This window comes from Calonectris borealis, chromosome 15, assembly GCF_964195595.1.
Source record: "Calonectris borealis chromosome 15, bCalBor7.hap1.2, whole genome shotgun sequence".
In the NCBI taxonomy this organism is placed as follows: domain Eukaryota; kingdom Metazoa; phylum Chordata; class Aves; order Procellariiformes; family Procellariidae; genus Calonectris; species Calonectris borealis.
The window spans coordinates 11,538,955-11,565,922 of NC_134326.1; the positions used below are offsets into that span (position 1 = coordinate 11,538,955).

Genomic DNA, 26,968 nt, shown 5'->3' on the forward strand with positions numbered 1-26,968 from the left:
TCTTGACTGCTTTATGTCATACATTTAGGGTGGGATGTGACACAAACAAATGGAAAGCTATGGCCTTCTGGGAGCTGGCTGGCTCAGGCCAACTGTCTGCTCCCTTTCCCTCCCACTCTCCTCGGGCTCCCTGGACCAGCATCTGCTGGTGAGGAAGGATGCGTGAACGCCGAGGCCTTTCTCCTCCTTTGCAGGACTCCTTGGGCCTTGCAGGGTGGGTTAGAAAATTTCCCTGCTTGGCTTGTCTTTCCTCTGGGGCAGATGATCCATCTGTCTGCTTTGCTCAGAAGTTGTGAAGGAAAAGCAGCTGGATGAGTCTCCCGGCTCTGCCTGGGGTCTCCTGGGGATGGGCAGGGGAAGCCAGCCGGTGTTTCTCTAGCCTGGAGACGGTGACCACCGCCTTCCACCTTGCATGAGCAGCTGGGCCTGTTCCTGGTGGAGGTAGCCTCGGCTGCAGCCCTGCACAGGGGCCCTGTAGTGTGAAGGGCTCCTTTTATCCACCCCCACTGGTGGTTGCTCTCAGGTGAGTGGGTCAGTTGTGCCGGGACTGCGGGTGCCCTGGCCTCAGCACCCTGTGGTGCAGACCCGGCAGTGGCAGCCGGAGGAGGCACAGCCATCAAGGGGGAGGCCACGGCCTGTTCACTGTTAGCAGTCTGGGGCCCTTCCCCGTGGGGCGCCGGGGATTGGGTGCCCCCGTGCTGGGGGAGGCAGCACCATGGCCCTCCAGCCCTCGCCGCCGCCATGTTGGGCGCCGTCCCCTTCCCTCCAGCAGGGGGTGGTGCCGGGCGCGGAACACCGCCCCTCGTGGCGGGCTGCCTGTCCCTTTAAGAACGCCGGAGGTGGCCTGTCTGTCAGGGCCCGCCGCGCTCTCCCATTGGCCGCCGCGCTCTGTGCCGCACAGAGGGGGCCGCCCCGATCTATAACGGGGTTTACCAGCACCTTCTCAAGGGCGCTGCTGTGCGGCTCAACCATACTACGGCGTCAGGCCTGTCCCGCCCTTCGCGCCTGGTAGCGCGGGTAGCGTCGTCCTATTGGCTAAAGAGGAACGCTATCAGGTCTCGTCCCACCCCCACAGCGGGAGTGCTACCGCCCATTGGTTCTGCTAGGTGTCGTTCTCTCTTACTGCGCCGCGGAGCCAGGCTGCATGGTTGGTAGACTGAGCTGCCTCTCAGCTATCCGCTCGCCTCTTTTCCCGCTGTGGGCCAATTAGCATCCGAGTGAAGGCGACCGCCTTTCTCTGATTGGCTCAGCCGGCTCCCGTTGGGGTAGGCTGCGCGCCGGATATATCTAGCCGGCGGCAGAGCACGCCGTTGCGTGAGGTGCTTCTCGTCCGCCGGGCAGGCTTGTGGTGAAGCGACGCCTCCCGCTCCCGTCCCGCTCCGCCCGCAGGTGAGGGGGAGGGCCTGCGGCCGCAGCGGGAGCAACCGGCGGGGTCATGTCCTCCCGGGGACGGCTGCGGGCCGCACGCAGCGGGCCTGGCCTGAGGCGGCCCCCTCCCCCCCCTGCGGTAGGCCGCGGTCTATTGGGGGAGGGGGGCTGCCGGTGCGTCCCCGCGTTCCCGGCGCCGAGGCAGTTCTCGCTGTCCTGGTCCCGCGCGCGGGGCCCGCCCGGTCCCGGCGGCGCTTTGTGGCGAGCGCCCTCCCGTCCGAGCCCGTGGACGGGCTCTCGCAGCCCCCTGTGGGGCTCTGGAGCGGGGCCCTCGGGCGGGAGGAACCTCCTGGTCCCGCGGCGCCCTCAGAGGCTTCCGAGGCGGGAGCGGGGTACAATGGTGCGCTGCTCGGCAAGCAGTTACTGAGGAGGGAGTGTTATTCGCGGGGGGGGAGGAGGTGGGGGGAATCGGCTGTTCACGGGCCTTCATTGTGCCAGTGGAGATGTGGAGCCGCGAGCTTTGTTCTCGGCTTTACGGGCTCCGGTGTTTTTTCATCCGCTGTTTTTTTTCTGAGCGGGGTGGGGGTTAGGTATGAGGCGACCCAAAGCCTGGCGCGTAGCTGAGACAGCCCCTTTCAATAGTCGGTTGCAGCTGTAGGTTGAGGGAGTAATAATGGGCGCCTACATAGCGAGGTCGTCCGTACCGGTGTATCGGATCGTAGGTGTCTCCCTTGCTCTAACTTTATAGATGAAGGGAGTCATAATTCGAGCAGCAGGAGAGCATGTATCTTACCCTGACTTACCGCATGACCTTGGCTGGATCTGAGATTAAGCCAAGATTTAAATGCGAAGTAGTGCTTGTATGAAGACTTTTGTAAGGCCCTAGATACACTTGCTGGAGAAAAACCAGAGAAAAGGCTTCCATACATCTTTCAGGTACATTTTAGTCTTCATCTGGATGATCTCATGTGTTGTTAATTCTTAACGGGCTTACCTGGTGACCTTTTATGTTAAGGGTTGTGAGGATATAGTAAATATTCTTTAGAAAGAAAATGGTATTTTTTGTTTTCACAATTGGTTGAAAGCAGCATTTGCAGCAAGCCGCCATGTTTCCAGTGTATGCTATTTTTGTCTAGCCTGTGCTCTCACAGCCAGGAGTGACAGCATTAGGAAATGTGGACACTGCTATCAAGCTCTGAAAGCTAAGGCTTCCAGGTGCCATAAAATGTGGTGTGTGTTTGTTGGATTGTTTTTAGCTAACAAGACTTTTTAGATTGGTGTTGTAAAGAGAAGGGAGTGCAGAAGTTGACACGCAAAAACTGCATTTCAAACCTTTTTTGAAATCTTCCCTTTGATCAAGCTTTCACTTTTATTCCCTCTCTGTAAATAATAAGCCTAATGATTTTGCTAAAAAGATAGTTCTGTGATACTTCTCTGATACTGGTGGTAGGATGTTCACATCCTGTGAACTGAACTCACGTTTTCCTGGGGTGTTTCACTCAGTATACTTAATGTTGTGAAGTTGTGAGTCTAGCTTTAGGAAAAAAAAAAAGCTTAGTGGATAGAACATATAGCTAAATTGAAGGCTAGCCGTAAGTATTTACATGCTTAAGGTCTTATATCCTTATAGTCACAGAGCATCTTTATGATGAAGATCTCCCAACTTTTTTGATAGCATCACATGTTCCAGGAACTAATTTGCCTGAAAGGCAGTGGTAAAACACGCTAGAAAGTGTAACTGTACAAAATCTGTTAGAAAAAGAACCAAATCAACATTGGAACTCTTGCAAATGTATACCTTATTTTTAAGTGTAAATTTTCTTTTAAAGTCTCCTTTTAAAAAGAATCTTGTATACATCGAATGCTAAATAGTGGTCTCCAGTTCTTGACTTGTGTGAATTAGGCAACTGCCTTTTTTTTTTTTTTGCTAGGTTGTATTCTCTTAAGTGTGAACTCCTTAAGTTGAAGGCTAGAAAACATAATTAAAGTTAAGGTAGAAGACCTGGTGGATAAGATTTCCTTTGTGTATGTGGGTCAAGTGTAAACATCAGGATCTTCTGTAGGGATTCTTTGCATCTGCAGTCTAAGAAGCAACAAAAGCATACAAGACTTGTTTGTACTGTAACTATAAGACCACTGCTGTACCGTTCATTTTGCTGCTGGCACAACAGCATCAATTGTGTTGAACTGATGATACTCTAAGTTTGAATATCTTAATTTTGAACATGAAATCTTTATGCACCTGATGAAACAGCAAGCTCTTTGTTGCTTCAGAAGACTAGTGTTTTCTTTTTCGCCTTGCACATTGTAAGGCGAACGTATACAGAGGAACACTTTTTAATGAAAGTAAAATAAAGCAAAGACAGTGTTACTATAAGTACGTATTGATATTTCTGTTCATAACAGTAGTAGTACTTGTTGAGAGAGCACTCATCAGGTTAGCATAACTTTGAATTGATTATTCTAGTTTTTAGCATTAGAACCTGGGCCTTTTTGTCTGACTAAGTAACATGATGAATGAAGAATCAAAGAGGAAATCAAAGTACAGCAGGGCTCTGGCAGGGTGGTGCTTGTTGTTATGCTGGCTGTAGTCTGCTGTGCTTGAAACAAACCAAAGGTGAAAGTGATAGTTTTGTCTAGAAGACTGGATACTTCTTTACAAATGCCTATGTAAAATATCCAGAAGTAATTATTAACTTCTTGCTGAAACTGCTAATAGACTTGATAAGCTTAAGCTACTTCATTGAGTAATTAAAAAAAACAATTTAGAAGTCTAATCTTCAGCTATTCTAAAGGAACCGCTAAAACTTTGCAGATAGTCAATATTATACTGGTCTGAGGTCCTAGTTTTGCTATATTAAGTCTGGACCTCTTCCAGAAAGACATAGCTGGTGGAGTACTGCTTTCAGAGTTAGAAGATTGTGAGCTGTCACTTATGTACAAATAATCTGTTATGAACCTGATTCCTTGCTGAGGCAAATGTGAAATACTGCATTCTAAAATGCTGGTCACCATCCTCCATTTTCTTCTGCATTGCCCTGTACTGTTTTCTCGTGTCACTTATGACTGCTACTGGGCTGACTTTCTGTTTTGTTTTTAAGTGTCTAACAATGCCATGAAGGATCAGTCTTAAGTGCTAGGATCCAGTCTATATATGAAGGCTAAGAGTCTTTTGTGGCTAAAATGGGTAGAGGTGAAAGAGTTGACTCTCTTTACAGGTATCTGTTGCTTGACACGCAGAAGATCTTTTGTTAAATCTTAATCCTGGTGATTTTAATCCAAGTGGGAATGAGCTTGAATTTTACTGTAATGTCTGTGTAGCTAGGTGTTCTAATCTGCCTTTTCTGACTGCTTATTTTACTTTAAGAAGCTGCAGTGGAGCCAAGTGGAAAAATTGCAGACCTAAGAGAAGAAGACTGGACCTGCTGCCAACTTTATCGAGTTGTTGGAGCAGCTCTTGGATGTCAAAACAAAACCTGTTCTAATGGCAAAATCATAGACTCTAAGTAGCTACTTTATCGTGAAGCAGTCTGGAGAGCAGTATAGGCATAAAGCTGACTGTTATTTTTCATTTAAAAAATGAGTAAACAAACCATTCAGACTAGCACTATCCTGCTACCCTTTAGGATGAAATTTGCATGGTTAAAAACGTAATTTTACAGAAAAACATTACTTCTAATTATAGGGTAAATGAGGTTGGAGTAGGTCCAGCTAGAAATGAGACAGTCCTTCACCCAGGTGTAGGAGAGAGCCTGTTTAGGAGAATCTGATTTAGGATTATTAAAAATAGTGTAGGAATATTTCTGTGAATTCTCAAGGCTTTGAGTTTTGAGAGAACTCAGATTTTCAAGAGGAGTTCCCTTTGTACTTCTGTCAAATCACAAGGGCCTTTTTTTTTTTTCTGTAATGCTAAATGCAACATAGCTATCTTTTTGTGATGATATGAAGTGTTACTAGTTAGGCTCAGGGCAGATCATCTTATCTTAATGTTTCATCAGGTCCCTCTACAGCAGCCTTGCTTAACTTTTTTTCAGTGGCAAGATTATTTCTAGCTTTTCTCTATCAAACTGAAGCAGGGTATGAGGAGCGTCCAGAACTGTTCTAGTATAAAAAGGAGAGGGGATGAGGCATGTTCCATTCATTTTGGAGCTGTTTACCTAACATGCCTGATACAGCTTCTCAGCAATTGAGAACTCTACTTCTGGAAATGCACAGAGGAATTCAAAGGAATTAGTGCATGTACAGACTATGTGACTGTCGTGGGGGCAGCTGTTGTTGGAGGATGATCAAATTGTCTATATGGCCTTTAAAAATAAAAATATTGACTGACCTGTATGGCAAGTCCTATGGCAGGTGAAGTTGTCTCATGAAAAATCCCCAAATAGTGATTGAGCTTCAGGTTGTACTTCTGAGACTGTGTGCAGGTCTGTTTTTAATGGCAGACTCCTGCCACTGGAGGAATTTAGCAAAGTAGCTCTCAATCCAGGGCTCTCTTCTTGCCTTTTGGACATCTGGAAGTACCAGAGATCAAGATGTCTGATTTGGTGCTTCAGTATTTTTTTTGTTGTTTTTAGGCAATAAAGCTTAGGTAATAGGAACTTAAATTTGTGTGTTTAGTTCTAGAGCTTCCACCTTGCCTACTCCGTATCTCCTTTGTGTAATGAGTAGGAAACTTCTGGTGACATGTTAAGAGATGCAAAGCCATATTGAGACATCTGAGGACAGAAGACAAACATTTCACTTGCCCTATCATAAATCTATAGTGTACATTATTAAAACAAAAGTAAGTAATGAACTGCATGTGAAACTTGGTGTGCTGATCTGTTTGTAACGTAAGAAATAACTTAGATATCTATCTTCTAAGTTTGAGTATTTTTCTCCTGTGACACAGTAGATCAGAACTTTCCAAAAAGTAATGCTAAATACCTTAGCTGCTGTCTAAAAGTGAACTCCAGATATTTGGCTACTGAAAGGTGACCCTTGCTGGGTCATGGGCATAAGGCAGCTGTTACAAATATTAATAAAACCTGTTTCTTGTTGCTAATTCTAAGCAAGGACTCAAATGCTTATGTTGCTTCTGCAGAAATGCTATCCTCCCTCTCTTTGTATCACTAGTTTTTGTGTTGCTGAATAGAAGTGATGATTGTGTGATACAAAGTAGAAAATTGGAAGCCAATTGAGACAGCTTTGAAAAGGAAGAAAGGGAAAAAAAAACCCCAAACCCAAAACAAAAACCCCCTAAATCCACACCAAAATAGGCCCGGCACTCAGGGAAGGCAAAGTGTTTTGAGGGGAGAATCCAAGAAAAACGAATTGGTGAGAAACTCTTGTGAAATCACTTACCTTTAATACCAGATCTTTAAGATTTTTTTTTTCCTCCCCTTTTAAACAAATATCTCCCTTTAATTTGAGGTTTGTATTTGGACAGTAGGTGGACCTTTATGCTCCTAACTATAGGAATAGTATCTAGTATCTTTTTCCTTCCCCAGATGAACATTCCTTACTGTGCAGGTATAGATGCTGTTCTCAACTAGCTTAACTTACGCTTTAGGTAGTCGTCTTTGTATTTTGTTTATCTGCTTTTAGGCTTAGTGCTCAAGAAATCATATTTCTCTGAAATGGTCACTGTTCTTTTAGATTCTGAATAATAGCAGTAGAAATCTTCAGTTCGTCTCTCTTGCTTGGCAGAGCTGAACAATACAAGAAACACTGAATTTTGTCTACAAACTGGCAGACTCCATCATATCCATCAACTTGTGGATCACACTTAGATTTGTTAGCAAAAACACAGGCTGACTTCTAGAATGACAGCTTTTCTGCAGCAATTCATGGTTTGTTTATTTGTATTCTTACAGTGTTTAAAGGGCTGTGTAGTGCTGCTGAGTAAGGCTTCCCATCTGCCATTGGCAAGCAGAGGGGTTTTTCAGTACTAGCATGGGCAGTGTTGAATGTAATTCTGAATTATTTTTTAATCTTGTAATGAAAATGTTTTTCTTGCGCTTAAATTTGGATTGATTGCTTGGATACTTTGGTTAGAAAATAGTTAAGCTTTTAATTTGATTTTTCTTATCCATATGGTGGTGAAACACTGGAACAGGTTGCCCAGAGAAGTGGTAGATACACCATCCCTGGAAACATTCAAGGTCAGGTTGGACGGGGCTCTGAGCAACCTGATTTAGTTGAAGATGACCCTGCCCACGGCAGCGGGGTTGGACTAGGATGCCCTTTAAAGGTCCCTTCCAACCCAAACTGTTCTATGATTCTATTCTATGATTCTATATGTTGGTGTAATGTCTAGCTTTTCTATAGTGTCCCTCATCAGTATGTCTCAAAGAGCTTCAGAAAGGGGTTCAGGTATTGCTCTGCCCTTTTGCAGGATAATTAAGCACAGAGAAAGCTGTTTGCTCAAGGATGCAGCATTCTGGTTGCTGCATGATTTTTTTTTTTTTAGGACCCAGCTCCTTGTAACACCTCAGTACCCTATGAACTTAGGCACTGCCTGTCTTTGTAGGTTGCGTGGTTGTCATCAGTAGACACTAGTCGCTGCAGTGAATGGAGAAACGGCTGTGTTAAGTTTGAGGATCCAGATCCACATTTTATTAGGTGTTGGTTTTAAAGATTATTAATAAAGGCTCCTCTGTTTGCATGATATATCTAGCACCTCACACTGCTCTGATCTTGGTTGGGGAGTGCCTGCTTCTGCAAGTTCCTAGTGAATACGTGTATCTTATGGACTATCTTAATGTTTCCAGAAGATACTAGTAATAGTTGAATGCTGGTAACCTCACAACTTGTTCCAATTTGATCTTCAAATATTCATTATTCATTGGATAAGTTATCCCATCACTCAGCTTTCAGGCTCTGGCTTCCAAGTGTTTTGCCTCTTGTCAAATAGTGCTACCTTTAAGATAACTTCTTTCAAACAGAATACTTTCCCTCCGAATCTGTCAAAATACAGAAAAGCTGAACTGGTTGCAGGCAGGCAATTGTCTGTAATGGCTTCTGTATAAAATGCAGGCTGTGTTGCTGTGGCACTGTTCCCTGTGACATTGTCTACTTTTGCGTCCAGTGGGAGGCAAGTAATGAGACCCATTTTTTAAAAGAGATTAGAGTTTTGAGACTTAGGTTGCCCACCTATTTGGGATGCTTTTTCAGCACTTCATAATTTAGACTTGGGGTCAACAACTGGGTGGTTTTTGTGGTATGTTGTTTTTTTTTTTTTTTTGTTCCCCTCAGATAGTTAAGGCTGTATTAAAATAGGAAGGGTATCTCACATCTCAGTCCATCTACCAGTATCTGGTATCTTGTAGTGTTTTAAATATGCATTTCCTTGAGAAGGTTTACATTACTCTTCCTACCTAAGAGCAAGCTGGTGTAACGATATAAATTCCCAGTTGAGATGGGCACTGGAATTTGCCTAGTGATGCAAGTTTAGCTTGTTTGTGTTTCATTGTTCAGTCTGTAATGTTTTGTATCATAGTTCACACAGGTACCAGCTTCTCTTTTTTTGCTTAGTCAGCAGCACTGGCGGATACTAGTCATGTAAAATGTATGGAGAGTTGGAATTAACTGGAATTGTTTTGCTTTTGTTGTTTAAGTTCTAATCTATATCATACCTGTTGGAGGCATATTAGGAGTTTTCTTCATGATTTTTTTTGTACTGGCTATTTTAGTGCTGGTTATTCCATATAGATAAATGATTTGTGGCTTTGAACATGCTCACCTGTTGCTAAGCAACTTGGAGAAATCCCAAATGACACTTAATTATGCAATCCTATTAACTATTGACCAGATCTTTAATGCCCAGCAAAATTGCTGTTTGCCAGTTTTGTAGTGTGATGGGCTTAGATATGGACACCTCTTTTCTGGGTGTTTAAGTTTTCAAAAAGCCTTTTTATGTTAAGGAATTAATTGATATCAAAATGAGGGAGTAGAGTTGCATGAAAAGTTTGACATTCTGGTTTCGAGGGGAAAAATATCTTCATCTGGGTAACATATCAATCATACTGTCAGAGTTGTTTTTGTATAGTTAGAGGTAAAGTTGTAGCAATGAAAGATCTGAATCATATTTCACAGAAGCTGATTAGGTTGTTGGAAACAGTGTAACAGCTCTGTAAGAATATCTTGGTCGGTTAAACCTGTAATTAAAAGGATGGGGGGGCAACGTGACTGTTTTGGTACTTTATAAACTCTACCAATTTGTAGAGATGGGTAGGAATGTAGTATCAATATAGCACATGAATAGCCAAAAGAGATATCTGCTGTGTAATATTCCAATCAAACAGAACTATAATGCGTTGTAGTAACTTTGGATTTTTTTGAGACTGTTTCTTGTGTTGAAATGCAAGTCAAAAATATGGAAATGAAGATGCCATAGAACAAAAGCACAAGGATAATGTTAAAAACAAACTGTGGCCTGTTTGGAATATGCTTTAATGTAAATTTTGACTTGTCTTTCTGTTAGTACTGACATTTTTCTTGACAGAAGATGTTTAAAATTGCCACACACTTTAGGAAGTGAAGTTTGGGATTTTTTGACCTGCAAGTTTTATTTCAATGGAATCTGGTCCTCTGGCTTGTTACATCAGACTAAGTGGGTTCTGCAGTCACTGGTTGTCCTGAGAGCCTGAACATTGTATGATGTACATTAGAGAGATTTTTGTTATGTGTAGGAAGTCTAGTAGAAACAAGAGTCAGACTAAATGCCTTGTCTGATTTAAAAAAAAAAATATTGAGTTGAGACAGCAATGGTTAGTTCACTTTCACTGTGCAGCAATTTGGTGAGAAAATACTAACCTATGCTAGCTATTAGGTGTTCTTTGAGTCTACTATTCCTCTGAACACTAATATGCTAATAGGTTTTGTGGACCTAAATCTAAATTTGCTAATCAGAATTTACATAAATGGCTCTAATTTACATAACCGTACTTTAGAAATTCAGTGCCTAGCATTGATTTTCTGCCAAGTAGGAGCATTGTAACAGATGGTGGAATTTTCCACCAGCCAGGTGATAACCACTGTAAAGGAGGTATTTGTCTTCCCGTAAGTCTCTTGGCTTAAGGAAAGGTCTCAGTTATGTTGCAGAATTGTTCTAGTATATTTGTTATAATTTGAATTATTCAATTTGTTTTACATATATGGGGTAATATGAATGCATGTTTATGAATGAATCTTAAATCATCTGATTTTCAGCTTTCCCTGTCAATTTTCACCCTTTCATCATTATCTCAATTGACACAAAAATGTGTGGATAAGCTTCTATCAGGAGTAACATAGTGACAGTTCAAGCATTTGGTACTGTTATGCTTTGTGCAGTAGAAATGCAGTGTAAAATATTTGCAATTATTCTTGGGTCAAGGAATAGTGGAGTAATGAATTGCTCATGAGTGGTTGGGAGCAAATATTCTCTCTGGAGATGCTTGGCTTCTATCACTCAGGTTGTGCTGACGGGAGAACAAGAACAGATGGCAACTGGCAGTGTAGCAGCAGGTGCAGCAGGAGTAAAAACAGATTGTTGTTGTCCTCTGATTAGGTCATGTAAAGGTTTTTCCCATTTCTTTTCAGATCAGCTTAATGAGCACTCCGCTATTCCTCTTTCCATGTTAAGAGTTAGTTCTGATAGGTTTTTTTTTCCACTCTTAGCAGTAGGGAAGTCCTTTGATTTTTAGCACGTAAATATGACAGACATAATCAGCACAAGCCACTTTACTTTCAGTACGTCCTCAGTACAGCATTGCGACAGCTCAGAACATCATTGAAGATGCTGCTCATTGCAGCGGGGTTGGACTAGATGACCTTTAAAGGTACCTTCCAACCCAAACTATTCTATGGTTCTATGACATGCTAGTGGGTTAATACAGGTGAGGACTCTTTCAGTGAAGAAGAGAAATCTGAAAGAGCTTTTGGTGCATAAGCTGTTGAGATTTGAGTGCTACAGGTAACAGTGTACCATTATGTGAGGAGGTCAAGCTTTGTACATTCATATTCTAGTAGCAGTTGAAAATAATTATCAAAAGAACCTGATTCAGCACTTAACAGAATTGAGTAGAAAACCTGCCTATTGACATTTATAGGAATAAGCTTGAATTCCAGGGGAAACTAGTCTTTACAGAGAAATTAAATGCACCCCCTGCACCTTCCCCCTAGCCGCCAAAAAGGAAAAAAGGAAAAGAGTGAAGCAGCAACATGTGTATGCTCTTTTATGTAGAGCTCTTGTAATACTCAAACAGTGTTTGTGGGGGATATGGTAAGACTGCTTTTCTAATTGTAAACTCACAGCACAGAGGCAAGTTTTTTAACTGTTGTGGAGCAGTTAAGTCTTGCATTGTCAGTTAAGCCAGCTGGATCTAAAAGTGAAGGTCTTGTCTGTCTGCCATTTTTACTCCCACTGCTTTAGGGTTGTCCTTCCCTTTGTAATGATAGAGCTTCACAAGTGCTTGACAGGAAACAAAATTAAATGAGGAAATCAGCAGTGGTACCCACAATTTAGCCTTACTTTACCTGTGGTGTGTTTTTCTTATCATCTGATAATATTTTGTGGGCATCTAATTTAATATGCACTAGAAGGCAAAAAAGTTTATATCTTTAAGGTTTTTGTCATTTCAGACTGTGCTCAGTCTTGGACATCTGTATCCGTAATACATTATGCTTACAATTCAAAGGCTTCTTCAAAACCACAGATAACTGGGAACTTCCTAAAATGAAAGCGGTCTGTAGAATGTGAGCACTTCTGTGGGCCAGATCCAACCATGGAGTATCACTTCTTTCTGCATGGTTAGCTCTTGAAAATATCCTCAAACAACTGAAAACTTCTGAATGTATTGAAAAGCCTTTTTCAGTTCTAAGTCATGTTTGGTCTTATCCTTTCTGCACGTTAACATGTAAGTAAAATTTCCTTATATGGTGGTGATACCCACGCTTCTTACTGAAGGAGCAGGTGCTCGTGTGTACGCATCCTCTGCAGCCTATCAGATCTTTCTCCCCTGTATTTAAACTTACAAAAAGTGCATTTAAAAAATAGCATGGGTAGACTTTGCATTTATTTTATTCTTAAACTTACAAAGTGAAAAAAGTGTGGGTATGGGGTTGTGTTAAAAGCAGAGCAAAACACATCAGTGTATGCAACACTGTAGCGATTTTTGTTGTCATATTCTAGTTAATCTTCTGGTTTGAACCTTAAACCGCATACCTGCCAGGGTAGGTATTTGCATACTGTATCTCCGCATACTGACCACTGCTGGCAGTTTAGGTGTGATCACATCCTCAAATATATTATCTGTATGTTTTGCCAGTATGGATGAACATTGCCTTGTGTCTTTTGATTACAGTACATTGGGTGTTAGACCGCAGTTTAAGATACAAGAAATTTGCCATGTTGATTTGGACTTAGCTTTATCCAAAATACCGCCTTCCATGTTGTCTTTTTTGTATGTTCTTCTCTTTGGGGTTTGAAGCTTCTGTTTTGCATTCCTGGTACATCCAGCAGTGTGGCTGTAACTTCCTTTGCAGGCCTATATATGGTGTACATTTGAAACTGTCACCGTAATAACACTAACCTGGTAGGTCACCTCTGTCTTTTGAAGCTATAGTCTGTTGTCAATTCTTAGCATTTAAAGGACTACTTCTCTGAAATTCAGTAAATGTAATGAAAGTGTCATACAAGATCCTTTGATGAACTGGAACAAGGCTTAGTACAAGTACTTGGGAGAGGCAGTCTGTTTTTCTTCCCCCCTGCTTTGTTCAGAGGATAGTTGTGAGCAACTCTGTTTACCCAGGATACAGGATGCTGTTACGTATAGGGACAAGAGAAAGCTTGTCCTAATGTAACTGCCTAGGTATGAATTCTGCAGACTCCATCTGGATTAGTCTGTCCTAGAGAACTACTTAGTTTGACTTCCTTTTTTAAATAAAAGCAGATAAGTAAATGATGACTCCTGAATTGCTTTTTAGAGGGCTCAAGTTAGTAGTGTATTGGTTTTGATTTGCACGACACACCTGAAGTATGTGCATATTGCATTTGCATACCGTGTGTTTGGGAAGGTGTTGTGTAGGGGAAGGGATTGGGGGTCAATAATGGGGAGAAATTTCTTTCAGCTGCTAAATGTGGTCTTTCAATGCCCTTTTGGATAACATCTGCTTGACTCACTGCAGATAGCACTTTCACTGGCTTTCACTGTCAGCACTACAGGGCCTGAATAGTTGCAGGAAAATTGGCTATCATATGTAGTCTGTGATACATCGACAGCAAAACTGTCTGATAAGGACTCGTTCTGCTACCTGTTGGTGTAATTGAGTATGAAGCAGAAAATCTGTTTTTGATTCTGTATTAGGTAGCAAGAATATGCTCTGGTATCGGTGTTTTTCCCTACCAGTTTGAACCTATTTTGTATGAGTTTGAACAGTGTGTATGAGTATTCGAAAGGAAGGAAACACAGGAATGTGCTTTGGTTTTGACTGACCTGGACTGAACATATATTGTGTAATTACCTGCGAAGACTTTCTCTTTGTTACTTACAGATCCATGGAAATTGGGTAGAAGGTTTGTCCCTGGGCCTAGGTATGGGTGGTACTCTTCATTTGGGTGGTTTTCTGGATTTAAGTGAGAGGTGACTTGCCGAGTTTGGTGGAAGCAAGGGAAGAGTACCATGCATTTGTTTGTAGCATAGTAATTTTAATATAATCCGATATTCTTCTACACCACTTGTTACTCACAAGCGAGGAATGCTGTGCTGCTGATAAAAATAGATTGGACTTGTTCTGATCTTTTAAAAATACCCTTAATACAGTAGCACAGGCTTTGCCTTAGAACATCTGACTCTTAATTCTGATTGTGAAGTCAAGTGAGGTAAGTAGAACTTGGATCGACTGTAAATGACTTAGCCACCTAGCAAATCCTCTTGAAGAACCATACTTGCTTGCCACCTGCTTTTTACTGAGGTTATGCAGGATGATTAAATGCTGGCATGTTATGAGGTAATCTTCCTTGCCCATGCAGCCTCTCCCATCGCTGGTTTGGTACCCAGCAGTCCTCTCCTCAGCACCAAAGAGTGATGACTCTGAAAACATATTGGTTAAACTGCTTACTGTGGTAAAACGGCTAATGGTTTTTGGTGCGTGCTTTCCACTGTGAGTATGTGGCTTATGCTATCAGTGTGTGAACAGCAATGTGAAATGCTCATGTTTTATGGAGCTTTTGATTTTTCCATAGTTTTCAGTTGACCAAAGAAATGGTGATGGAGAAGCCAAGTCCCCTGCTGGTCGGGCGGGAATTCGTGAGGCAGTACTATACTCTGCTGAACCAAGCACCTGACTATTTGCACAGGTAAAGCTCCGCTTCACTTTATGATCTGTTTTTCTGTGTGAATTTCTTAATTTGTATGTTAAAATTGGTGAATAAGCTTATTACCACATTTTGGCTTGCTGAATTTAGACATTTAAAAAACTGATTTACTCAAGGCAGACTCTGGGTGTAGTTTGCTTTCAGTTTTGATCAGCTGCGTTAAAACATGGATAATAAAGATTACAGGAAATCTTTAAATATCTGTGTTCTGGTTGTCACTGAAATGCTGCTGTACATGTATTCTAAGCAAAAAAAGAAGAAAAAATGTAAATCAAAAGTGTGTTGCTTGCTACTGCTAGTTGTAATCAATATGAATGAAAGTTGGATAAATGTTATTTAGTTAAGCATTTCTTTAGTTTGTCTTGATACAATGCCGCTTGACTAGAGGAAAAACATTGAAAATACTGTATGCTTGTATATTGGTATGTCTCAGTCATACCAGCAGCTCTTTCTTAAAGGAAAATCAGAGGAATTATGAATTTGCAGCAAACTGCAATCTGTTGTCTAAACAAATTAGTCCTGTTTGATTTGACAGGTATCCTACATTGCTAGAACTAACCTCATTTTTGAAGATATGCTTTGTTTTGCTGTGGTTTGAGTAGCTAGACAAATAATTTCCAAAGCCTTCTATCTTCCGATCTCAGGAACACTTATTCAGAGTATTTCTGCACTTAGGTGGACAGCTGACCTCGTCCATTTGGATCAGAGGAAAGTTTACAATGTGCCATGGAATTCAGTTTTATCTGCTGGCAGAATGCAGTCCCATGAGGTTTATGACATTTTAGCTTGTAACCTTTCAGTTATAAAATGGAAGATTTACCTGCAGTACTTTCTTTACTGCAGATGAACAAAAAAAGTACCATTGCTCCTTGCTCAAGCTTTGAACTAGAACTTGAGGGGAAGCCTTCAGCACCCTGGGTGTTCAGGGTACTATGTTGCTTTAGGGGCCTTGTACAGAAAGGATAGAATGGGATTGGATCATCTAACTCCTATGAGACTTTGGTTTTGGCTGTTAGTGCTTGGGTATCTGACATATCTAAACGCTGCAGCTTACACAGGAGAACTTTGCATTTTCCCCTTTGATCAAAACCTGTCCACCCCCAAGTCTCTAGCAGGACTATGGAATTGTATGGCTGTATTCCAATAATTCAAACAGAAAACTTGCTTGAGAGTATATTATTCATAGTGCACTCTAATGTAGAGGCTCAATGTTCGTACATAACAAAGCTTAGTGTTAAAATATTTCTTTCCAACAGATTTTATGGAAAGAACTCTTCCTATGTCCATGGTGGCTTGGATTCCAATGGAAAACCAGCTGATGCAGTCTACGGGCAATCTGTAAGTACTTAAAAAAAACCTTACAGTTGTTTCCTTCTTTTTTGCCACCTTTGTGGTGGAGGAGAGACACGTATCCAGCTGTGATTCATTCTCCTTTGTCCAAGTGCTTTCTGTTAAAAAACAAACAAACAAAACCCCAAAAAACTGGGGGGAACTGTGTAACTGTAAACAGCAATAATTAGGCAAGATATGCTTCCTTTATTAAAGTTAATAATGTAACATTGCTTGCAAAGCAAACTTAAAGATGCTGCCAAGCTTCCTCTCTAGAGTCAGGGAATATATTCTGAAACTGTTTTATGTTTTTGCTTTCTTTGAAAGCTAACTTAGCAGAAATGGCTTCTATGGTGTAACCTGTATACCGTTCTCTCATAGGATATCCACAAGAAGGTGCTGTCATTAAACTTCAAGGATTGCCACACAAAGATTCGTCATGTGGACGCTCATGCTACTCTCAATGATGGTGTTGTAGTCCAGGTGATGGGAGAGCTCTCCAATAACATGCAGCCCGTGCGCAGATTCATGCAAACATTTGTACTTGCACCGGAGGTACGCTGTATTGAGTGCTAGTGTTGTTACAGTGCTTCTAATACCATGTCAGGATTAATGAGGCCTGTCTGGTTCAGTGTTGGAATCTGCAGGGTTAGACTGGGAAGTTCGTTTGCCACAAAATTCAGCAGTAATGTTCTGTAGATTCCTTAGGAAATTACACTGCTTCTGTGTGGTCATATGTTAATCTTGGATATCATAATTACAGTTGTAAATATCCTAACTTTTGGCCATGCTATGTGCAATGCATATTTTTTTCTTCAGGATTTTAAAGTTATTTTATCTTTGATTTACCCTCCCAGGAACTGCTCCTCTTACTGAAAAGAACTAGTAGAAAGAGGAAAACACTTCCTGTTGTTTGAAGACATGAGTTCCAGACTTTCTTGTTGTATAAAGTGCTGACTTAGCATTTGAGGTGGCTTTTTAAATAGACACCTTTTTTTGAACAAAACAGTTCACATAATTGAAAATGATAGTGAAAAAAAGGAGTACTGCAAGATCACTTTATTTTTCAGTTTGACTTGGAGCTAAGAATTGATACTTTAGACCCCAGAAAGTTCTCGCTCCTACTTTTTAGTGTTGTGAGCTATTGGAATTAAAAGCACTAATACGATTTTTTTCCCCATTGTTCCATGCATACTTGACTTGCTAGTATGATGCGTCTTTTTTCCCCTGAATAACACACATTTTCTTGAAGGAGGCGAGTTTGGATTAACCTTATGTGGCAAGGATGATTTGCTCAATTTGTTCTTGTTTTCTCATTATTTCAGTTTTTACATTACTGCAACTGATGTAATTAAATCGGTTCCTCCCTTTGATTTGCTTCTAGGGTTCTGTTGCAAACAAGTTTTATGTCCACAATGATATCTTCCGTTACCAAGATGAGGTTTTTGGTGACTCTGACACTGAGCCTCCAGAGGGTAAGTAGCAGGAATTTTTGGATGGTTCTACTGGTATTTGTTTCTGGGCCTATACCAACACTCCATTTCCAGACTGGAGGAAATCATCTTGCTGGAGAAGGCAGATCAGCATTACGCTTCATGTTCTTCTAGGTTTTTTCCTTGCCTGTAGCTTCCTTGCACTCCAGCAAGGAGTTGTGACATGCAGATGATTGTTATTTTTCTGGTATATTCTTTTTCTATTAAAAGAACTGTAAGACTTATTTGAGCAGTCGCAGTCAGATTTGTAGGCTATAAATCTGCTTCTCTGAAGTATTTGGAACATGTTGTTTGACTTTGGTCAAAACTGGGTAACCGAAGTGATAGCAGAAGTATAAGGAACTGTCTGTTCCATGTCACATCTTGATAGTGCTTCCCGTGTGCTCTTCAGCAGAGACTTCACCTGCGTGTTGTGGAAGATGCCTTGCATTGGAACCGAGTACTAAAGATGTGTGTCGTGTATTTTTTCCTTTTCTAACTTCATTTAGAATCAGAGGAGGAAGGGGAGGAACCTGAAGAAAGACAGCAGACACCTGAGGCTGTTCCTGATGATACTAGTGCTTATTATGAGCAGGCTGTCAGGTAATAATATCTTACTAGATGAAGTCAGATGTTGTGTAATACAGGCTGCCTGTAGAACAGGTCAAATGAATGTATTGCTACTCATGATTTTCCTCTTTAACAGTCAAAAGATTTCTGTTTATTGGGCAGCTGAAACCAAAGTGCTGTTATGCTGAACGCAGAGACTCTGGATTTTCAGTAGATGTAATGCTTTTGCTGCTGTGTAACAATGCAAAACTTGGATCCTTGTGCAATGTGGCCTTATTTAGACAGATTAGCCTTCTTCCCCTCGAATGTGATGTGCCTGACTTCTGTGTGGGACAAGTAGCGTTCCTTACCACCCAGTAATAGAATTAAATATAATACCACCTCTTCTTTCTTTTTGTGGTGCTGTCTAATAGCAATGACATTGAAGAACACCTGGAAGAGACAGCTGCAGAGGCAGAGCCTGAGCCAGAGCCGGAACCTGAACAGGAACCTGAACCAGAGGTGCAGGAAGAAAAATCTGAGCCGGTATTAGAGGAGACAGCTCCAGAAGAGACTGTGGAAAAGAGTCCTTCTCCAGCTCCTGCTGATCCAGCTCCCGTAGTGCAAGAGGACTCCAGGGTAATGACAGTGATGGCTCTTTTCTGTTATGTGGTGGTTTCATCAGTATGTTTGACTCTGTTTTACAGAGCATGATCCCCTCTCTCTGGCAAGAAGGAAAAATACCTGGAATTAGAAGTGTTTAAATGCTTTGTAATTTCCACCCTGCCCAAATTACTCTTCTCGTGACCAGTTGCCTCCTTCCCATTAGTTCCTTTACAATAAGAGGTAGTTGAAATTCTAGCTAGTAACTAGTTGGTTAAAATAGCGGGAGCTAAGGTAAGGGTTTATATATTTGGTAGGTGTGGGAACTGTGGCACCAGTGAGAGGTTCAGATTTTTTGTTTATAAACAGAGCTTCTGAAATTCTGAACAGACTGCAACCAACATGCTGAATCAGGAAAATGGGTGAAATGTGACTTTATTTCTACCTGGGGATTTTTCTCACTCTTCAGTATTAAGGGAGGCAAAAGTGGACAAATGGGTACTCAGGAAACCAATACTTTGGTTAACCTTGATGTGATACTTGGTCTTAGGCAACTGCTGTGTCCTATTTCAACTCTGTAGAATTTAGAAATAGGGTGGAAGTGTGACTCCATTGCCATTACACTAAGTCTTTTTGAATTGAAATGATATGAAGGAAGCTGTGGGAAAACTGCTAGTGGCTGGATCCAGAATTTCAAGTACAGGTTAAAATTTGTTACTATTATCCTGTGTATGTTAGCTGTACTATCCAGAATGTGTTTCAGAAAGATAAAAGCATCTGGAGTTGAGTTACAGTCTTTTTTTTTTTAGACATTTTCCTGGGCATCAGTAACCAGTAAGAACCTTCCTCCCAGTGGAGCTGTGCCAGTATCAGGAATACCACCTCATGTTGTGAAAGTACCAGTCTCACAGGTAGGAATCCAGCACCTAGAGAAGTTTAAGTGCTAAACTGACTGACAGTAAACTGAGGTGGGAAAAAATATGGTGAAATCTACTTGCTTATGATCTGAATTCTCAGAGACTCCAAAGGCTTTCAAATTCAATGTTTCATGATAGACTTCATAAAAATGTTATTCCTTGGCTTTTGGGTTGAAAAGGAATTGTTTCTCATGGAGCAAAAACGGAGAATGTTCATGTGAGTGCTGGACGTATATGCCATCTAAAATGATTGCACCCTCTTAAGAAGAGAGGCAACTTTCCTAATTATTTTTCCACTGCCTATTCATGAATGAGGTTTTGTCATGAGTGAGCTTATGTAATACAGTCTAGCTGTGTAACTGCCACTGCGCTTTGGGCAGACACACTTTATTGTGTATAACTGTGAATGGGGTGACTTTGAAATTCTGACTCAGTCAAGTGACATGTTTGCTTTTAGCATATAACCCAACATGAGCTAACATGCATTTTAGTCACATGTGGAAAGAACTATGATTTTTTCCTGAATTTTCAAGTTACTATCAAGTTGTTGATAAAATAAGCTCTTAAAAGCTGAACTCTACTGTTATGTCTGATTCTTTCCTGTTAACTCCTTCTTGAATTATACAGCCCCGCCCTGAGGCAAAGCCTGAATCTCAGACCCCACCTCAGAGACCTCAGAGGGATCAGCGAGTGAGGGAGCAACGAACAAGCATCCCACCACAGAGGGGTCCTAGACCAAGTAAGAGAAGCTACAAAGAGTAAACTGTGGTTTTCTGCTATTTGATGGTTTTGGGGAAGTAATACGATGATTAAAGCTTTTAAAATCTCATTAATTTTGTCAGTAAGTAAATGATTTCTACTTTTGCGGATATGGTTATTTTAGATTATCTTGGTCTGAATGTCTGGCAAGCTTTAGAGCTGAATTTCACTAGCATTCTGTGGAAGTATCTAGGTTTCTACTCAAGTGTTTGGCTTCAGTCAGGTGATAAAAAGCAGATAGTTACAAACCTTGTTAGTGTAGAATGCTTTTTTTTATACATGAATGGATAAATAGAGTGTGAATTCTGATTCTTTTATAAAGTGCTAATTCTGACCAGGGCTTGTTTTTTGTTTGTTGCGGGGACTAGCCTTTTTTTTAAACCAGTTTTACTTTTCTGTTCAAGTTCGTGAGGGTGAACAAGGTGATGTGGAAACTAGACGGATTGTGAGATATCCAGACAGTCATCAGCTGTTTGTTGGGAACCTTCCCCATGATGTGGATAAAACTGAGCTTAAAGACTTTTTCCAAAGTAAGTTAGTTGCTTTGCTGTACTCTCAGGGTTTGGGGGTTGCAGCCATAAGCGTGGTCAACAGAGCATTCTAATATATGACCCAAGAACTTGGCTTTTCTCTTGCAGGCTATGGCAATGTTGTTGAACTCCGCATCAACAGTGGTGGAAAGCTCCCCAATTTTGGGTTTGTGGTGTTTGATGATCCTGAACCAGTTCAGAAGATCCTTAGTAGCAGGGTAAATAAACTTCTAGTCAGTGGTTTTTGGTCTGTTAATAACAGGCGATGTTTTTCAGATTACTCTAACAAGAAAAGATTCTACTTGGTCCCTTTCTTGGTCCCTTTGCCGTTTCTTAAGCACCTTTAATGTAGGTGGGATGTCTTTCTCTCCTATTACCAAGACTTGTGCAGCATTTGTACAGATTGAATCTTTTGTCACCGAAGTAGCTTGTAACAACTTAGGTGAACATGAATTTATTCATTATAGAGCCTTTTTCCAATGTGAAGTTGCTGAGCTCCACACAGGAAGCAGGTAAAAAGCTTTAAAGAAGGCAAGATAGAGAGAGTCTGACCCTGTGGACAAGTAGAACCTTGTTTGTCGAAGAGAGTAAAAGGGAGAAGCTATACTAGTGTGCAGGTTGAAAAGAATTTCTGCTAACAAAAGCAGGAGGTACCTGCTCAGCTTGTTAGTGATTGCTAATGCAAAATGTGCACCCCATGACTGTACAGTGTGGTGATAGGCAATGAATCTGGATGCACCATAACAGCTGTGCAGTGTGCTTGCTTACAACCTAGCTTTTCACCAGGCAGGGACATCCTTTCTTCTTTACTCCTTACTGTACAGCAGTATTGGCAGCATATTTCTGTTCTTAAATTGAAAGGTAGCTTGCGTGCAGATTTTTAAGCCTTGAGATTTGGTCTGAGTTTGGGATATTTCATGTGGTTAGACATCTTTAGCTGTGGGACGCCAACAGCATTTGTGGCAATGCTTGATGAGTTAGTGCATATGAAGCCCAGCAGCCCTAGAAGCTCTTGCAGGGAGCTGGTGATTCAAGATCAGAATGCTGATAGAGAGCTGCTTCCTTAAGTGCTTTCCTATTATCGTGGGCTGAGCAGTTCTAATGTGGTCTAGGATAAAGTCTAACACTTTAGGTTTAGGTTCAAATCACAAAGGTGATTTGAAACCAGTGCTAAAAGTAGGTTGAGTAAATCTGGTTAACTTTGGCCTGAATTGGTGTGGTAACAAGTAGTACAGTGACAGTGGGTCCTTAAGCCATTTCTTAGCTGCACGCAATATGTGAACACCTTCAGCAGTGACTTAAACTTGCATGTTTGAGTTTTTGCTGAAACAAACTAGAAGTGTTCACTCTTGCAGTGGGAGAGGTAGCTAAGAGCTGAGTGCCAAACTTCATGTCCAGGGAATGCCAAAGGCACACTCAGCTGAGGGATTTGTGGCCTTGTTTACTTGTTCAACTGTGCCACTCTGTGTTAACTGGAGCCAGAGAAGAGAATGGATGCTGGCTTCCAACTTAAACTTTGGATGTGTAATAAGCTTTCAAAGTTGGTGTATGCAAAATAGCTTTTCTGCAAGCCCATGTAAATACTTAAATTTATAATGGATGGGCATTGTTTTCTGAAGTAAGTTTTTTTTTAATAGACTTAAGTCCTGTAAAAGCAGTTTAACACATCCACCCTGCTTTGAACAGCACTAAATTCTGATTGTGGTATCCCCTGTGTGAATTGTTTTGCAAATGGGCCCAGTGCTTTGAGCAAACATATGTCCTGAAACAGCAGGACTTTTTTCAGGATAAGCTTTGCTATGAATGATGTTAAAAGGCTTTGGTAGACTGTTAGCCAGTGAAGCTGAATCTGATGTCTGCTGCCTGATGTGAAATGTTGGAGTTTACACTGGAGTTGGTAATAAGGCTGTAACATGATGCCGTGATCTTTTTGTCCAGTACAGCTCATGTCTAGAGGAGGGCAATATCCTTCATCCTTAGGTCTGTTCTACAGTCAGTTCAGTAGAAGTGAATGGCTAGTCTTTCCATTTGATGAGAAAGCATTGTGCCTGTGCCGATGATGGATCATATTTTTCACTTTCTTGTTTGCTATGCAACTGCAGGAATAATTTGAAACAAGTGAGTCCTTATTCCTGTAGTTCTTGGATTCTTGCAGACTTCAACTTTTTGTCTGGAGTGAGGTTTGCATGATATTGCAGTCCTGCTCCTCTCTGTTCTTGCTTCAGTGAGGCTTCCCAATCAAGTGACCACTTGTCACTGCAATTCTAAAAAATTGAGCTTGACCTAAGTGAAAGACTTCACTGGCCTGTATAGCAAGGTGGTAGAGAGGATCTGACATTCTTCATGCCGTAAGAAAAATCAGCTGGGACTCTGGATGGTGACAGACTGTGAATAGCCACATATTAACGAAAGTAGGTTACTGTTAATAGTTCAATTCCTTTTCTAAAAGGTGTCAGAATGCTCAGTGTTAAGTCTGAGCTTGCTTTTCAAGTGTCACTCTTTCACATCATTTTTTTTTTTAATATCTTCTCTGGTAAAGCATAAGTCTGGATGCATAGTTTGACTATCACCATTTTGTAGTAACCAATCATAAGACACTTTAATTTGCTTTCATGGAGAGGAGGATATGAGACAAAGTTGCAGAAATCTGCTTTGATGTTGAAGAGTTACTGGAGAGTCATTAATGAAAGAACCTTTTCTGCTTTTGTTGCAGCCCATCATGTTCAGGGGAGAGGTGCGCCTGAATGTGGAGGAGAAGAAAACACGAGCTGCCAGGGAGGGTGACCGCAGAGATAACAGACCACGTGGACCTGGAGGCACTCGTGGGGGGCTGGGAGGTGGGATTCGAGGGCCTCCACGTGGAGGAATGTCCCAGAAGCCAGGATTTGGAGCTGGAAGGGGGATCGGGCAACGCCAGTGAATGAATCATGGATGTTGACATGGTGGCGCAAACCCTTTTTCCTGCAGATTTGTGAATTTCAGCCTTGGGTATCTTGGAATGTGGCCCTAGCCTGTTATAGACTGCTACGTTTGATACTATTTTGGCCCCTTTTTGTTTGTGTTATGGTTTTGTGATTTTTTTTTTTCTAGTCCTTGTCCCAGATTCCAGCTTTGTGGAACAACATTTTAGGAAAAGTGGATTTTAAAAAGAAAAGAACTGAATTTTCTTGTTCACCTCAAACTTACGGACTGGATTTTTTTGGTACCAGTGGTCTTTCCTAAAGGAATGTCTCTATTTTTTTTCTTTTTCTTTTTTCTCCCCCCTTTCTACTGAATTTGGGTGCATTTCAGTCAGTGGAATAATATTTCACGTGCATGCGTTCAAGAGCCCGTAGGAAAACATAGTACTTGGCAAGTATTTCATGGGCAGAAAAACAAAACTATTGATATATCCTTTTAGGGTCATACGAACATCCTCTGGTCCGGAGATACTGCCACTTGAAAAATTGACATTCACCTTTCTCTTTGTGGCGCTGTAAAAGTGGAATAATGGGTATCCGTAGAATCTTTTTTCTTTTGATACATGATCACGGAAAAGAATTCAAACTACTGTTTTACCACTTCAAAATTTTGGATTGTGGGATAGGTTTTAAATGTCTAGAACTTGACTCTTAAAACACTTTTCCTGAACTTGTGAAATTTTTTATTGAAATAGGGAGTTTTTTTCATGTTTAGTTTGTATTTGTATAAAAAAAGCAAAATTGTTGTGCCTTCTATTTATCTCTCATTCCAGTCTTGGCAAATTGTTTAAAAAAAAAAAATAAAAATAAAAAAGGTCTAGATTTGCTTTATCAAGTCAAGAGTATTTTGGAGTTTTTCGAAGGGGAAGAGGTTCTTCCTTCAGTCACTAGGTTTACTAGGTAGAGGTGATTATAGCTGAAGTTTTTAACACCTTCTGTTCATCAGTTTGGCTGCATTTAAATAATTGAAAACAAGTACTTTTTGGATGCAGAATTTAATAACTTTGATTTGAGGCTGGGCAGGCCCCATGACAAATGTTGCAAAAGTAGAACTGAAGCAGAAGTACTTCTGTCACATCCTTTACAGTTCAAACTACTTTATGTAATGGAGTTATTTTTGCAGTTTAGGCATTAATTTCATCCCCTACTTCTGCTAGACCTGAAGTGGATGGATGGCGTTTTTGTTGGAAGTACAGAAGGTGCCTGTCTGTCCTGGTATTAAGAAAGATGTTGAACACTCTCCACTGCCTCTGAAAGAAGATGAAACTGAAAATAAAATACGAAACTGGGTAGTTTCAATCAGAGAGATCTTGTAAGATTGTACTGCACAAAGCACTCTTACTTCTGTAATATGTGGTGTTAAACATCTGGATGAAAATGGCAGTTTTGAGTCTACACTAGACCTTCAGAGCGCTTCGTAATACGAAAGAGCTGCTTAGTAAGTTTGCTTATATGTGTCAGGGTTCATTGTTTCTGTTTTCTTGAGTTATTAACATAACTGCTGTACATATGCAGTATATATCTCTTGACATCGGCTTGCTTTAAAGCTAGAGCAAAGCTGCCCTTGCCCAAAGGGCAGATAGGTATTACCTGTTCCACAACAGTAATTTTTGCCTTTTACTTGCCAAACCTAGTGGTTGAGCCTGGTTATACTAAATGTCAGTAGAGTTCTGCTTTCTGTTTTATTTTAGCTTCATCTTCAGAGTTGTGTTATGCTATTTGTCCCTTCCCTCCTTATGAGTGTTTCTCAGATTGACTTGCTTACAACCTATTCCTGAAAACTTAAATATCTTAGTGAATTGAAGGAGAGCTGTGACAGCAGTAGTTATGGTATGCTCTCTCACAGCCAGCATACTGGAAATACACACTGCTTCCTCTTGTGGCGGTAACTGGTATTTTTCTAAAAACTAAAGAAGCTTTCTGCGTTTTTTTGTATTGGGAATGACCATGAGGTGAAGGTGTGCAATGGAAGTCTTTCATTGAACTCTGTCCTTGTTGTTTGTGACTTTTTTCTTTTCATTTGTTTGGGTTTCTGCTGTTCTTGATGTTAAATCCAAAACTGCAGTAAGGGGTTGCACTTCAGACTTATCAAAGTGCTATTAATAGAAGCTTTTATAGCTCTTAAACAAATCTGCAAAAGCACCCATAAGCCTGAAACACCATTTCTGTAGTGGGAGTTGGACAGTTCTGGCTTGTTGTCGTCTGGCTTGAAAAAGAGCTGAGGAATGTCAGTGAAGAATTTCAAAGCCTAAAGGTGAAGTGTATGCTTGTTTTCATATGAATCATATTCTCAATATGTTAAATAATAAAAGACCTAGAAAGTGATGTTCTTGTCCAAGATGACAGGCAAAATAAAATATTTACATAAAATTTTCTTGGAATGTCTTGTAAAGAAATACTTTTCAAAAGCAAGTTATGTTGACAGCATCTTGAACAAAATGTAGAGTGACTCTCAGTATTTGCGTTTTGGTTGTTCTGTGATTAATAACAAAGTATACCGAAAAGAACTGCTGTAAAATGTTGTCACACTGGCTTTTTTGTTTAAATTTTCTAGTAGCCTCAAGCCCTTCTGGTTTGTGCATTGACTGTGGTGTTAAAACCTCAATATCTTTTGTCTAAGGTCTTCAATGCTTTGCATGCATTAATGGTGAAGATGACTATGAAGAAGTCATGATTCGATTTGCCTCAGCTGGCTGTAGGGAGATAAAATTGCTACAAGAAGGCTAACCTCTAACCAAGGTGGTCTAACTCTCTTGCTCGAAAGAAAATGCTCCAGGGAAGTCTCAAATGAATAGGACTCTGTGTCTCCCTGCTAGCACCTTTGCTTTAATTGAGACAACGAAGTGGTGTTTGCTGAAGTGCTCTTGATGTCCCAGTGCTCTGCAGGGACTAGGGAGTGGAGAAAAGTTGGTCAGACCTGTCATAGGCTGCTTTTGCACCCACACAAGTCACATGGACAGTGTCAGGGACAACTTAATGATCCTTATACCTTAATGGTCTACCCTTCTGAGAGCACAGGGGTTTCACGTATGACTAGGTGTGGTATGACTAGGTGTGATCTGGCCTCTTCTGACTGATCTTAATCGTGTAAGACAAGGAGAAATAAAACTGTTTCATTTACAGTAGTATTTCATACCACCCG

The 26,968-nt window shown here is 41.0% G+C and overlaps 1 protein-coding gene across 2 annotated transcripts; it reads left to right on the plus strand.

The window, feature by feature from the left end:
• The first annotated feature begins 1,228 nt into the window (after positions 1-1,228).
• Positions 1,229-24,661, plus strand: G3BP1 (G3BP stress granule assembly factor 1). 2 transcript variants are annotated; one of them, XM_075164223.1, is made up of 12 exons: positions 1,229-1,389; positions 14,576-14,689; positions 15,964-16,045; positions 16,418-16,591; positions 17,421-17,511; positions 18,018-18,111; positions 18,492-18,696; positions 19,470-19,571; positions 20,205-20,316; positions 20,741-20,866; positions 20,954-21,084; positions 23,580-24,661. In XM_075164223.1, exons 2-12 carry the CDS (start codon positions 14,595-14,597, stop codon positions 23,784-23,786), a joined length of 1,419 nt encoding a protein of 472 aa, XP_075020324.1. In that variant the 5' UTR covers positions 1,229-1,389; positions 14,576-14,594; the 3' UTR covers positions 23,787-24,661. The 2 variants fall into 2 exon arrangements, with proteins under 2 accessions (XP_075020324.1, XP_075020325.1); XM_075164224.1 differs by having other exon boundaries at positions 20,975-21,084.
• Positions 24,662-26,968: the final 2,307 nt, after the last annotated feature.